At 41.3% G+C, this 13,443-nt stretch overlaps 1 protein-coding gene across 5 annotated transcripts in view; it reads right to left on the bottom strand.

The window, feature by feature from the left end:
• SPAG9 (sperm associated antigen 9) overlaps positions 1-13,443 on the bottom strand; it is a 113,628-nt gene that overhangs the window by 18,350 nt on the left and 81,835 nt on the right. For all 5 annotated transcript variants that reach the window (XM_054976190.1, XM_054976192.1, XM_054976191.1 and 2 more), the window contains 8 exons: positions 10,761-10,932; positions 9,773-10,000; positions 8,267-8,465; positions 4,007-4,129; positions 3,084-3,164; positions 2,102-2,169; positions 1,205-1,353; positions 455-626 (listed from right to left, as the gene is read on the bottom strand). In XM_054976190.1, coding sequence (XP_054832165.1) covers positions 455-626; positions 1,205-1,353; positions 2,102-2,169; positions 3,084-3,164; positions 4,007-4,129; positions 8,267-8,465; positions 9,773-10,000; positions 10,761-10,932 — 1,192 coding nt within the window. The remainder of the gene's footprint in view (positions 1-454; positions 627-1,204; positions 1,354-2,101; positions 2,170-3,083; positions 3,165-4,006; positions 4,130-8,266; positions 8,466-9,772; positions 10,001-10,760; positions 10,933-13,443) is intronic.

Below are 13,443 nucleotides of genomic sequence, written 5' to 3'. Positions count from 1 at the left end.
TGCTGCTCAATGCTCTAAACTATTTCTCAGCAGCCATTTTGAAAATATCTACCTAAACCAAAATGAAAGTCTAAAATCTGGTAATACTGACAGCGGCATCATTTTGGGGTGTATACTTTAAACCTCATGGCTGATCAAGTTTTCAGAATACATGCATAAAGACTATCACACAAAGGTCATAATATGCACTTGAAACTAAGAACTGTGCAAGTTAACATACAGATATCTTAACGAAAGAGCACCTAACTATGCAAACTTTTACATCTGACTTTGCTAGATTGTAATATGCATGTCTAGCATTTCATGTCAAAAGAATATAATAATGACTTGATCTTACTGGGTTCAGGTTTGAGAACCCTTGCTCCATTTACAAATGCATGATTATATACAGTAATTAGTATGGTTTTTTAAGACAGAAATTTATCCCATCTGTAAAAGGTGGCCAATGACTTACCTAGCATTTTGCTGACATAGGGCTCAATGTCAACATCTTGTAAATGTTGGTATGTGTGTGCATGATAAAGGCGGAGTGTAGAATCTAAACGAATGGACACCCATACTCCATCTCCCACCCAGGCAAGCTGTCTCACTTGGCTCTCTTTTCTTGGATGTGCATCAAATGATTTCTAAAATAAATTACAGCTTGATTAGTATTTTATAATAAAGTATTCCCTCCATCATTTACACACACGCACACTTACAAACACAGACTATTTGTCATCTTTAACAAGCAGTGATCACACTGAAATTAATTTATTCCTTATAAAATGAGTCTCCCAACATGCAGTGGGTAATGCAGCTCCTTTTATTTCTTTTAATTTCATCACCCTTATATCACCTAGGTTTCCAAAGCGGCTTGCAAAAATAAAACCATGAATGAAATCAAAAGAATCAGTGTCTTAAAAAACAGAATAGCATAAACACCAACAAACAGATCTACAGTCTTCAGCCTATTAAATTTCAAATGCCTGATGAAAAGGGACTGCTGCCTTCACCTGCCTCTGAAATGAAGCCAAAGACAGGGACAGGAGGACTTCTTAGAGAATAAATTCCATAACGGAAAGGCAGCCATCTAGAATGCTTTTTTCTGACAGATGCTAACAGACACAAAGCTGGTTGCTTTCCCTTGGCCTATGTCTTAAACAGAAGTAGACAGAAGAGAAGCACTTTAGTTAACCTACTCCAATGAAATATTGTAACTTGCCTCTATTTTCATGGCTTTTGGCTGAACCACATAGATTTTATTCCTGTAGCCACACCAGACTTTATCATGTACCACAGTCATACACCGGATGGAATGATGAGGTCGGCCTAGATCTAGAAGGTGATAGTTGGTCAAATCCCACTGCCCGTCTGTGAAAAAACAAGGAGAGGTGGATTGAGAAAGAACTTGTTGTCAGATGTTATTTAGGAAAATGACTACACAGTAATTGTATACTAGCATGTGTCTATTTGGTTTTTAAGACATTTAGATTCTGTTCTAGCATTCACTTGTAGTTTTGTCACAAAAACCTATGATTACATGCAGGATTAATGCCTGATAAAATGCAACCCGTGCCTTGCATTCAAAGAGTATTACTTTTAATTAACACAAAGGATAGGCAAAACAAATCCAAACTAGCAACAGCTGACGCAAAACATTTAACCATGAAACTGTAACCTTTAAGGCCACCAAACATCTGCAGGAGATACTGTCAGTCATCCCTCAACTGTTTGTATGGAACAGACCCAGCTCTTAAGGGATTAGTGAAGTGCTCCACTACCTACATCCATCTATCTTCTGTCTACATAAGAGGATTAAAGGTTGCTCAAGATTGTCCTAAGAACTCCAATTATGTCTGTATAGCATTCATGCAGTAAGGAGAAGAGGAAATGTTCACAGATGATACGAGTCTAAAACAGATCTCTGTGCAAGGAACTAAGCAACCTTTGCTTGCTGATAGCAAAAATAGCATTAACAAAAATGACCGCTCAAGAATCACATTCCGCTGAGCAAATACTTGATGCAAAGAAGCAAGGGCTGCAGTGTATAAAGCTTTTCAGAAGCAGATCATATATGTAAGTAGGAGGCAAGGTCTAGGTGCCTGGTGTAAACGCTTACCTACTCCTCTGTGAAATATTGCTAAAGTTCCATCTGCTAGGGCAACTAATACTATTCCTTTTACATGTCTGGATAAAAGGGAGAGAGGAAAAGACACACATATTGTGAGAGAGTTGGGAGCATAAAAACAGACGGCTATGCTCATCAAGACTTCACCCCCACCCCCCGCCCGATCCTTCCTGTAGTGTGGTGCCTTTTCTCCCAGCATTCAGGTACACATACAGTGAGAGCAGTCGATGGAACTATTACAAAATGAATCCCAAACCAGCAACCATTCTGGATTTGTCTGGAACGTCTCTCATATGTAATTCCTTCCTGCTCTGGCCAAGTCCAAAAGAGACTCAATTTATCATTCCACAATGAAGGAATTTTTCAACATCCAAAGTATTATGTCCTTGGCTTCTAATGAAGTTCCCGTGATCCATAGCTCAAGCTACACACATCATCAGGTGCCCCTGATCGGGCAGAAAGGCAGCACACAAATTTTGTTAATAAGTAAGACATAAATATTCAATACACTTAAAGAAAAATGGTGTACAGATAATGTATCTTTAAGCACTCCCCATCTTCCATGCTGAAACTGGAGGGAGGTTGAAGCATTATCTGATGCTTGGGGTAGAACAGATCTGCACACAGAAATCACTCTTTTCACACATACTACTGTTAACTAATAGTGTTAATTGTGTATATTACTTTAGAAAAGATGGAATTTGCTTTCAGGTGTTCTTCCTGTCCCAGCGTTTAGTAGCTATATCGGCCTCAAAAATTTCCAGGAAGAACCCAAGAAAATATGACAGCTTCAAAATTGGAAACATCACACAATCTCTGCTGATTTAATTCCAACTTACTGTTCTCTTCTCCGAAACAGAATTAGTATATTCTTTTCTAAACTAGTATTTAATAGAATAAAGCTTTCAGGATAATTGTTTTCTGCTCAGCAAACTCCAGTTTAAAACATAAATGTGATTTGGTAGCAACTTACACTATACTGAGTATAGAATCTTTAAGTTTAATTGCATGGACACATTTCCTCCACTGAGCCACTGAAGAATGAACATACAAACTGCAATGACAAAAAGAGAATGGATTAAAAATCCAAAATTACGAGACCCACGTCAATGTTTTAAGAATGGCACTAGTGTTGTGGACTGACTAACCAACCAAAAAATTCCCACCAATAGAAAAAACTACAAGCTGGTTTAAATATGATTTACTTTCGATCAGCCTGTATTAAGCTCTCTTGGTGGCATCTAATTTAACCACCTTTGCTGACGCCATGCCCAAAGATTCAGCTTGCCGTTTGTTTTTAATGGATCCTTTAAAACAGACAGGCAAAGGAGCCTGTACCGCTTCACACAAACTTTTCTCATTGGAAAAAAAGGAAGTTAAACCAAAGTTTTCATACCATGACAAATGAAACCCCTTACCTATAAACATCAATTAACATTTACTGGAAATCTCCACTTGTATCCAGTGAACTGCCAAATGAATATATATCCATTTCCCCTGTGTTTCACTCCCCTTTTCCACTGCAGTCACTTTTCACCCCTTTTGGAAAGATTATTCATGGGGTTACGGGACTCCAGTAGATGAACATCAGGGTTTTTTGGGCGTGCAGTGGGGGGTATTACTGTAAGCAGGCAGAAGAAGATGAAAGTGATTTTATTTCTCTCATCTGAAAGTACAGGAATAATCTTACCAGGGGTCAAAAGGGCATGTGGGGAGGAGGGTCAGCGTTTCAGTGGCACTTCACTGGATTCAAGACAATATCTCAAGATTACATTATGATTGTCATTCAGAGGAGACATACTTGAAGTTTGATGTTTCATTTTCAGGCACCGAATTAACCACAGACGGGACTTCTATTAGCAAGCTAATACCAAACAAAGTAAGGCTCTTGCTTACCATCCATTCTGCGCACCAAGCCACATAGTTGGTAAAAGGCTGCTCATTTTCTGAGCTTCTTCCCTTACAAGATCCTGCTCATTTGGCAACACAGCAACATCTTTATACAAATCTGATTCACTGCTGAGAAGGGAGAGAAAAGCCACATTATTAAGAACAGCATGAACAAAGAATGTTCAGAAATAATACTGCACACAGCCTAACACAATTCCAGGCTAAGGCCAAGTTACACACTTGAAGCATTGCCCTTTAACACAGGACCTGTCAAAACATTCAACTCCAAAGCTCAGTAAGATTAGAATGAATTCTCTTTAGGAGAGCTTATTCGTTTGATTTTTTTTAAAAATCCTGTTCTTCATGGCCCTTGCTTTCTGCTCTCATCCTCACAATAGCCTTGACAAGCCCCCCCCCCCCAATAATAACAGAACACTGCTGGTGGTCACCTACAGCTCACAACTCAAGCCAGTTCAACACATTAATAATGAACTGCAACCCATTCTGGATTGTGACACTTCCCTCACACAGGCACTGGAGGGAGGGGGGTGCAACCTTTTCTTGCTTGCAGACAGCCTGCTAACCTAAAACAACTATTCACACACAATGATAAACTACTTAACAGTAACATGGACTCTAGTGCCAAGGCTGCAACAAACCAAGATGCCAACTTTGCCCTCATATAGATCCTAGCAACACTATCAGTGGACCCAACAACATCAGCCGTACCATCTCAGGTTCATACTCCTGCTCATCCTCCAATGTGATTTATGCCATCACATGACAGCAGTGCCCTTCCGCCCTCAACATTGGACAAACTGACCAGTCCCTTCGACAAAGAATTAATGGATGTAAGTCCGACATTAGAAACCACACCATTTAAAAATCAATGGGGAACATTTTAACCTTTCAGGACATTCAGTTGTGTACCTAAAATTTTAATTTAATTTAATTTATTACATTTATATTCTGCCCTCCCCGCATCAGTGGGCTCAAAAGTAGCAGATATCCTGCAGAGGAATTTCAAAGGGAGATTAGAAAGATACACTGCTGAATTGCAACTGATAACGAAGCTCAAGACCACGTATCCACCTGAATTGAATCAAGACCTAGGCTTCCTGTCTCATTACCAATGCTGATTTCTCCACACCCACCACTCCTGTACATACCTAACCCTATCCACTCATTCCTGCTATTATCATTCACTGGCTTTTGACATTTGCCTGCTATTGTCATTCAGCATTAGAAATCACTCCACTCACCAAGATACAAGGACAGCTGGACTCACATTCTAGCTGTATTTGAAGAAGTGAGCTGTTATTCACAAAAGCTCATATCCTACCACAAATTTTGTTAGTAGGTAATACTGGACTCTTGCTCTTTTCAATAGCCCTAAGGTATGATAGGTTGAGAGATGAGGTGCAATACATTTTTCCTCATCTTTTGTAAGCACTCAGTGGAATTCTGATTTTAGAAACTTATTTAACTACACGTCATTTGTTACTAGGGATGTGCACTTCGGGTTTCAGAAACCCAAAGCAAACCCAAATCAACCCTGACTTGGGTTGATCTGTGATTCCCGAATTAGCCCCAGCAGAGCTGGCCCGATTTGGGAAATCCAAAGTAGAGCAACCCGAAGCAATTTGGGTTGCTTCGGGAAGCTCTGTGAAGCCTTTTTCCCTTGCTGCAGCAAGAGGAAAAAAGCTTCAAAGAGCTCTCTTCCCACGGCTTTCAATTGATGGGAGGGGGAAGAGAGGAGTGAGAGAGGCAGGAGAGGGAGGGGGAGAGGGGGCGATCAGGGAAGGGAGACTGGCTGAGAGAAAGAGCCAGTCACTGCAGCAGCAAGCAGCTCTTCCCTTCCTGATTGAGGGATTCTCTGGGAGGACAGTATTTTTTTAAAAAAAATTGTTTCAAGGTGGGACTGATTTGAATGTGCTATTAATGCAGTTCCCAGAAATCCAAGAAATGAAATTTTAAAAAATATATTTTTGGTTTGTGATTCTCTGGTGTGATGTTAGAATTTGCTCCAAGGTGGGGGGACTGTATGTTGAGATTTGAATGTGCTATTAATGCTGTTCCCAGAAATCCAAGAAATGAAATTTTAAAAATTATTTTTGGTGTGTTTTTGGTTATGTTTTTGGAGTGTTTTTGATTCTCTGGTGTGATGGTGGGGGTTGATTTAATCTAGGACTGTACATTGTGATTTAACAGTGATGTGATGTTTTTAATTTATTGCTGTTACCAAGGAATATTTTTTTTAGTTGATTTTTTTGTGTGTGTGAATCTGTTGCGATGGTTGGCCCCATAGTGAGGCATGGAGAGTGGTGGCTGGCCTGCAAGCTCTGCGGGTGCTGGGGAATTTTGAGGAGTTTGTCTCTGGATTTGTTGGGCTGTTGGGGGGGTTTATTGAGGAGTTTCTGCCTGTGGCCATGGATGCCACATTCCATGTATTTCTATTGTGGGAGTCTGGATTTTCCAACAATAGAAAGTGGGGTGGCAGGGGTGGTTGTCTGGTCAAACTTCTTTGGGGAACCATTCCATGGCCCCTTGAAGTCCAATCTCCCTGATGCTTGGGTGATCTCCAGAGGGCAGGTAGGAGTAGGTCCCCTGCAAGATTGGTGCATTTTGCTTGCAAAATGCCACCCCCAGCCTCCTAGAACAGCCCACTAGTTTTCAACACATGGTTCAGTTTGGTTTGGGTTGAATTCAATAGATGATTCTCTGGAGTGAAGTTGATCCCCTTTCTTTACTTTGGCTGCACTGAGGGAGGTTGTTCATTAGTTCACTTCTAGTTGCTCATTCACTTGCTTCATATGGTTTTGTTGTGTATTTTTAATGTTTTTCTTATTGTGATTCTCTGTTAGTCCTCATAGGGAATAATGAGGCTGGGGGGACCTTCTTTGGGGATCCATAACATGGCCCCCTGAAGTTCAATCTCCCTGAAACTTGGGTAGCCATGGGAGGAGAGTTGGGAGATGGTCCCCTGCAAATTTGGTGTTATCAGGGAAGAACATGACCCCTCCCCAGGCCCCCGGATAGCTGGGAGCAGTGTTTCCCATTGGAAACAATGGCTGAATCTTCCCTAATAATCCCGAATCGGCTTAAATACCCGAACCCAAAGCAGCTTGCTGCTTCAGGTTCCCCTAATTTTTATTTTTTTTTTGCTCTGGGTAAACCAGAAGCAAGAAACCCAAATCTTTTTGGGTTGCACACCCCTACCTGTTACCATGTATTTCTGAAATCACTAGTTTTATTTCTGATTTATTTTCTATTTCTGAATTGAACTGAAAGCAACAGAACACTGCTAGGATCAAGTGAGTCAAATTCCTCTTAATAGAGTCTGACAGGCCTAAGGGCTAAATATGTTGTATGTAAAATTTGTATATCTGTACTCCTGTTAGTTTTTTGTTGTTTGTTTTAAAGACTTCTTTAAGCAGACATAATGAAGAAATGACGGGGAAATTGCTTATACTTTATCTGCTGCACAAACTAGGGGTGTCCACCCAAAAAATATTTGGGTTTACCAGAAGCGGGAAAACAATCCGTAATAACCCAAATCCCAAAGTGGCAAGCCACTTCCCGCTCAACCACCCTGTGGCTTTTTCCCCACGATGGGTGAAGAAAGCAGTGGGGCGTTTGAAAGTGACCTTTTTTGCGCCGCTTGCAAGGAGGCAGTTTCCTCCTCTCCCTCCCATGGGGGAAAAAAGGGGTGGGGTGGGAAGTCTGAAAGCAAGCAGGGCTTTTCTGGCTGTTTGCAAATGCACCACACAGAGCACCACTTCTTAAAAAGATGTTTCCCTGGTCATTTTATCTTAAAGATCTTTGTGAAGTTGAATCCCCTTTTTTAATTCTATCATTTCTACAACAAGGTAGCCAAGACAGAATTCCTAATAACTTGCTGTGCCACAAGGCTAGTTTACTTTTGCCTTAGAAGAACTTATCTTAATTAAGGGATCACAATCATTAGCAGAAATGGTACGTTATATAAACCTTCTCTTGGTCAATGATCACTCAAAGAGTTCCCTGTGCAGACCGCATCACAATCTGATTGCCTGAAAGAAGCTACTCAGGTAACTTATTAACAGGCAAAACTCCTTAATAGATACCACACAAGCTGTACCCACTGGCAAACACATCTACATACTTATTTCGTGTCTCTTAAATGAAGACCCCCAAGACCACAAATGTAGCATGCTTCTCTTAAGATACGTATTCCCACAGATCTTTATTAGCCTCTATATTTTGTTACTGCAAAAACAGGCATACCAAGGCGGATAGTTTGGAGAACCCTCTACAGTATCCTGAACTCCCAATGGATCTGTGAAAACATGCTCCGTGTAGACTCCAGTTTGGGCAACATCTACTCCTTCCTCTCCTGAACCAGCATTGACTTCTGTTGCCTCTGTTGCTTCCTCGGCTGTCTGGACATTCTCATCTACGGGATCGTCATCTTCAGCTGCAACCTCTGAGATAAACATTTCAGTGACAGCATGAACCCAGATAATCGCTCATCTCCCTGCTGCCCTGCTTCTGAACATGCACAGACTAGTCATACCTCTGGTCATTCTTACATTCCTTTCTGTTTTCTTTTTATTGTGCCCTTGATGAAGCCGCATGTATGGTATAAGCGTTACGGGAAGTAAGAGGCTAAGCGGCAGAATTAGCCAGCCTCAAGCTAGGAGTGGCTTGTTTGATAAGCAGTACTTCTGCACACGAGCTCCATCTCTGCTACAAGCAAGACATTGTCGCCTCTAACAACTCAGCAAGCGACATTGCAGTTACTTGGAGCCCATTTTAACTCAGTATCTGCTGCTAATGATGTAACCCCGAGATACGCAGGCATGAAACAGCTTCACTGACTAAGTCAATAATGGTCTCTCCAGAAATCTAGCAGTGTACTGACAATTTTGCTATTCATCATTCCATACTATTCTACCTAATTTATTTTTATGCCATTGTGGGGAGGGGGAGACATCCATATTCTTCATGGAGTCAAAGGAAGTATGGTTTTCTCCGTACATTAAGACTCTCATCGAAAAACTGCTTGCCGGTGATAGTTAACCCCAAGGTTATTCATTTAAGAGAAAAGCAAAATTCTTCCTCCTACATACATACAGTCTGCATAATGTGCTTTATTTCTTGGGCGGGCATATCAGCAAAGAGTTGACATTTCTCTCTTTCCTCCACGCACACACACCTCATCCCATTATAGTTAATGCATTACAAATGACTGTTGTGATGCCATCTGAGGCAACTCTACAAAGCCAGTGACAGATTGGTAAATCTGTGGTGCAGCAGTTACGGTGTCAGACTAGGATCTAGAAGAACCAGGGCCAAATCCCGACTCTGCCATGGAAGCTTGCTGGGTGATCTTGGGCCAGTCACATACCCTCAGCCTAACCTACCTCACAGGGTTGTTGTGAGACTAAAATGGAGCCGAGGGGAATGATATAATCCATCTTGGGTCAGCATTGAGGAGAAAGGTGGGTTATAAATGAAGTAAATAAAGAAGTAGTTTGCATTCTGCGAGCATAAATATGTTCTTGGCTGCATTTAAATTCTTCTCTCTTCCGATCTGGACTCTGCAAGCTGAGCTCTTGCTGCTTGTTCTGCTGTACAAACAGTCCAATCCTCAGATTGCAGAAGGGGAGAATTCAAGCAGCTTCCAGAAACGTTATCTATGCTTACAGAATACAATCCACATTTATTAAGGGTTAATAAAATGAATAGGCTGCATCAAAGAAAAACGAGTAAATACAAGCGTTTCCATACCTGGCTGTTTATCTGCCTCAGATGAGGCACCGTTGGCGTTGTGGGAAGCAGAAGGTCCTGTAACGCCCTCTGCAGTACAACCAACAACTGTGATTCCTCCTAACAGACTGTCCGTTTCTGTTGAACTGTTGCTATTCATACTGCTACACAAAGACGATTTGTCCACCAGGCCAGAGTCTGTTTCTTGCGACCCTTCCTCTCCGGTAGGATAGTCCGTTTCCCTTGCCCCTGAAACAAACAAAAGATTTCGATCATTTCCTTGGATGTACTTCGGTGCTCGTTTGGGGCATGGGATTCTTGAAAAACACGGACAATTTGCAGAATGTGAGCCTCTCCACAAAATCTAACAGGACTAAACATAATACTCGCCTACCAGATCTTAATGAAACATTATAGCCAGGTAGAAATGCATCTGAAACCACGTGTAGCCACCACTTTAATATTAAAGATGCAAACAAAAAAACAAATGCCTAATTTTCAGAGACAAAATGATGTTCTTAACACATATCAGGTTCCTGGATTTAAAATAAAATCCTGTTCTGAAAGCTAAGGATTCATGCACAGAGGCGGTAATAAGCAATTTAAGCTTTCATTTTTGCCTCCTAGAAATGATTCAGAGATCTGCTTTACCAGAATTAACTGGGAAGTGATTCAACTGTATCAGCTATTCAACATCACCATCAAAGCTGGCAGTAAGAATCAATTTGCTCTACTTCTGAACTACAACAGAAATGGCATGCCTGTTATTCAAAAATCAGTTGGAGGTTTTCGCAGAACCACCTAAAAGTTCCACGTTACAAACCTATAGCAGATTCTGAATTGGTCAGGACACAGACAAAGGCTGTTCTATATGTTATGGCCTTTATGCAGCCACTTGAAACAAGCCCATTGTTCTAGAATTTGATAGAAGCAAAATGCTCCAGCATCTCCAAAACAGACAGAAGCAGATTCACATTAACTCCAAGAATTGCTCTCTCAGCTTTCTTACCTGGCACACTAGCTATACAAAGTACATGAGAATTGCAAACAATGAAACTGTCTAGGATATTTTCCGGCTGGTTAGCATCCACAATGATTACTTTTGTAGCAGAGTGAGTACTGGTACAGATCCAAACAAGGCTTGACAGTTCCTCCTGATTTTTCAGTTCTTTCTGCTGGTCCTATAACAGGAAACCCAAGAAAAGCTAACGTAAGTACATAGTTACATAACATAAGGAACAATTTTTAAGGCATGCTACATCCACCTTCAACTTATGAAAAAAAATTCATATTGAATTGCCAGATGTATTTCCCTGAAAATACTGATCAAAAGGGAAAGCATTAAGCCTTGCTTACTAGAATCCACATCTACGGAACAGGGGTAATATAGGAGCTCCGCATGTTTTTACGGTGCCCGCTTGATTTTAATAACAATGTAAAATTACAGACAGAATACACTTGTCATAAACCAAGCTGAATAAGTTAAGTTCTTTTTAAAAAGTCACATTTTTACAAAGGGACGGTTTTCTGGAATTAGGCTTGGTGGTCTGCTCACGTGGAGCCAATTTCAACAAGAATAAAAGGTGGAGATAACGAAGTTCCCTGTGGAACCTGGAGGCTGATAACTGACTCATAGCAAAAGCATGTGCTGAAAATGGTTGAATGACTATTTCTCTTATATATAGCCCTGATACATGAAACATACAATGCCTTTCTAAGAACGTTGGCAGTTCAGCAAATGACAGCGAATGTGGTGTAGCGGTTAGACTGTCAGACTAGATTCAGGGAGCCCACGTTCAAACCATGACTCTGCCATGGAAGTTCACCAGGTGATCTTGGGCCAGTCAGACAACTCTCAACTAACGTACCTCACTAGGTTGTTGTGAGAATAAAATTAAGTAGGAGAGAATGTTATACTATAAGCCACTTTGGGTCCCTCTCTGAAGAGAAAAGTAGGGCATAAATGAAGTGAATAAAATAAATAAGGGCAGTGATTTGAGAATACTGAAGTCCTTCTTCAAATTAGTGAGACAGTCCACACACCTGTCATAGCAGGTTGTTCTCAAAACACTTAGGTGAGGCTTGGGTAACCTCAAGCTGGTTGCTGAACCTGTTTGGTTGCCAATAGAGTAGTGGGGCACCGCAATGCTAAAAGGACCTCTACCTTTTAACTAACTGGAAAAGGTCACTTCTCTCAGACCAGTAATTAGAGCACTCAGCAGTGGTAAAGGAAGCAGATATATGGCGCAGTGGAAAAACTTGCTGCACAGTGTGTACAGGCCACAGTCTGAAAGAAAGTCTTTGCAACACATTTTATGGTGATTTAGTGTTTACTGTTTAGATTTACAAATGTTACCTTAAAAGCCCCAAGTGGTCTGAAATAAGGGGACCTGAAAGATCAAGTCACCTACAAACCTGCTCATCGGTTAGATCATCACCTGAGGTCTTATTCTGTACACTCAGAGGTAGGAGTCTTTTCTATGAAGACAGCAAAATTGTGGAACTTCCTCCCCACAGAAATTCATCTAGTGCTGTATCTATCATTCAGGTGCCAAACAAAAACGTTTATTCTCCCAAACTTTTCATCAAATCAGATTTGGATCCCACAGAATATTTCTGCAAGATGGTAGAAGGGTGGTTTTCACCAATTTTCTCCTCCTACAGCAGACCTCAAATTCCCCGCTCATGCTGTTTCAGGGGGTCCACCAACCCCCAAGAGCAGCATTTGGGGGGCATTGTGGGCTGCAATAAGAGGAGGAGGTGAAAAAGTCACACTTCATGGATTAAAATCCCTTCTGTCCATGGAAATTACTTGTATGTAATTGGTATGTAATTCAGTATTACTATAAAGCTGGGTACATGCCAATGTGGCATTATCTAGCTATACTGAATTAAATTAGAGAATCCCAAATATATTCAATATAAACTGAATGCTGATTATCCCAAAAATATTCCAGGTATCTGGCAAATGCAGCTCCAGCCAATTTAAAGCTCCTGGCTGCTTCCAAGCTGTTGTTTTTCTTTCCCAGGCTTTTTCTCACAGGGGAGGGGTGTGTGAATGACCAACAGGTGCAGGAGCTGAAGTTATCTGGTCAATCAGGGATTCTTTGATGAGAGAGAGCCTTTTTCAAATTCTGCAAAGTACATAAAAAGTAGGCTGGCTCAGAGCAGACCTCATTTTGTGGGAGATTTTTGGAGACTAGAGAGACTCTGCTGTGAGTCTTGCTGAGCCTGTCCTGCACTCTGGTCACTCTCTGGCTTTTGCATTAACCTGTGCCTGCCTGGATTACTGCTGGCTGCCTGGAGGAAGACCTGATTGAAGGGAGGAAGGAACTGCCTGCCTGCCTGAGGAAGGCCACCACCTGGTCTTGGAGTCTTAGACTCACTGGTGTTTCCCTAGGGAGGAGGTGGGATTGACCTTGTATGGGGTTGGGAAGGGGTAGGAAAAAAAGAGAAGGGGCAAGCTTTTTGTTAACTGAAGTTTAATTTTGATAACTCATTGTTTTTGGCAGGGTTGCTTTGGCTTGTCAGCTGTTTTAAGACTTTGCTGTCTGACTGTTCTTGTGGGGGGATTACTGTATTCCTGGTTGAAGAATTTTTTTGCTGCTGTTAATTTTTAAGAGTTTTCCTGTTCTCAGGGGAGGGGACTGTATTTGATTGCTGTTATTTAAAGTTGTTGGTTGCTTGTTTGC

Source organism: Eublepharis macularius, chromosome 4 (genome assembly GCF_028583425.1).
Source record: "Eublepharis macularius isolate TG4126 chromosome 4, MPM_Emac_v1.0, whole genome shotgun sequence".
NCBI lineage: Eukaryota > Metazoa > Chordata > Lepidosauria > Squamata > Eublepharidae > Eublepharis > Eublepharis macularius.
The sequence above is the reverse complement of the archived record's forward strand: the minus strand, read 5'-3'. Positions and strand labels throughout refer to the sequence as shown.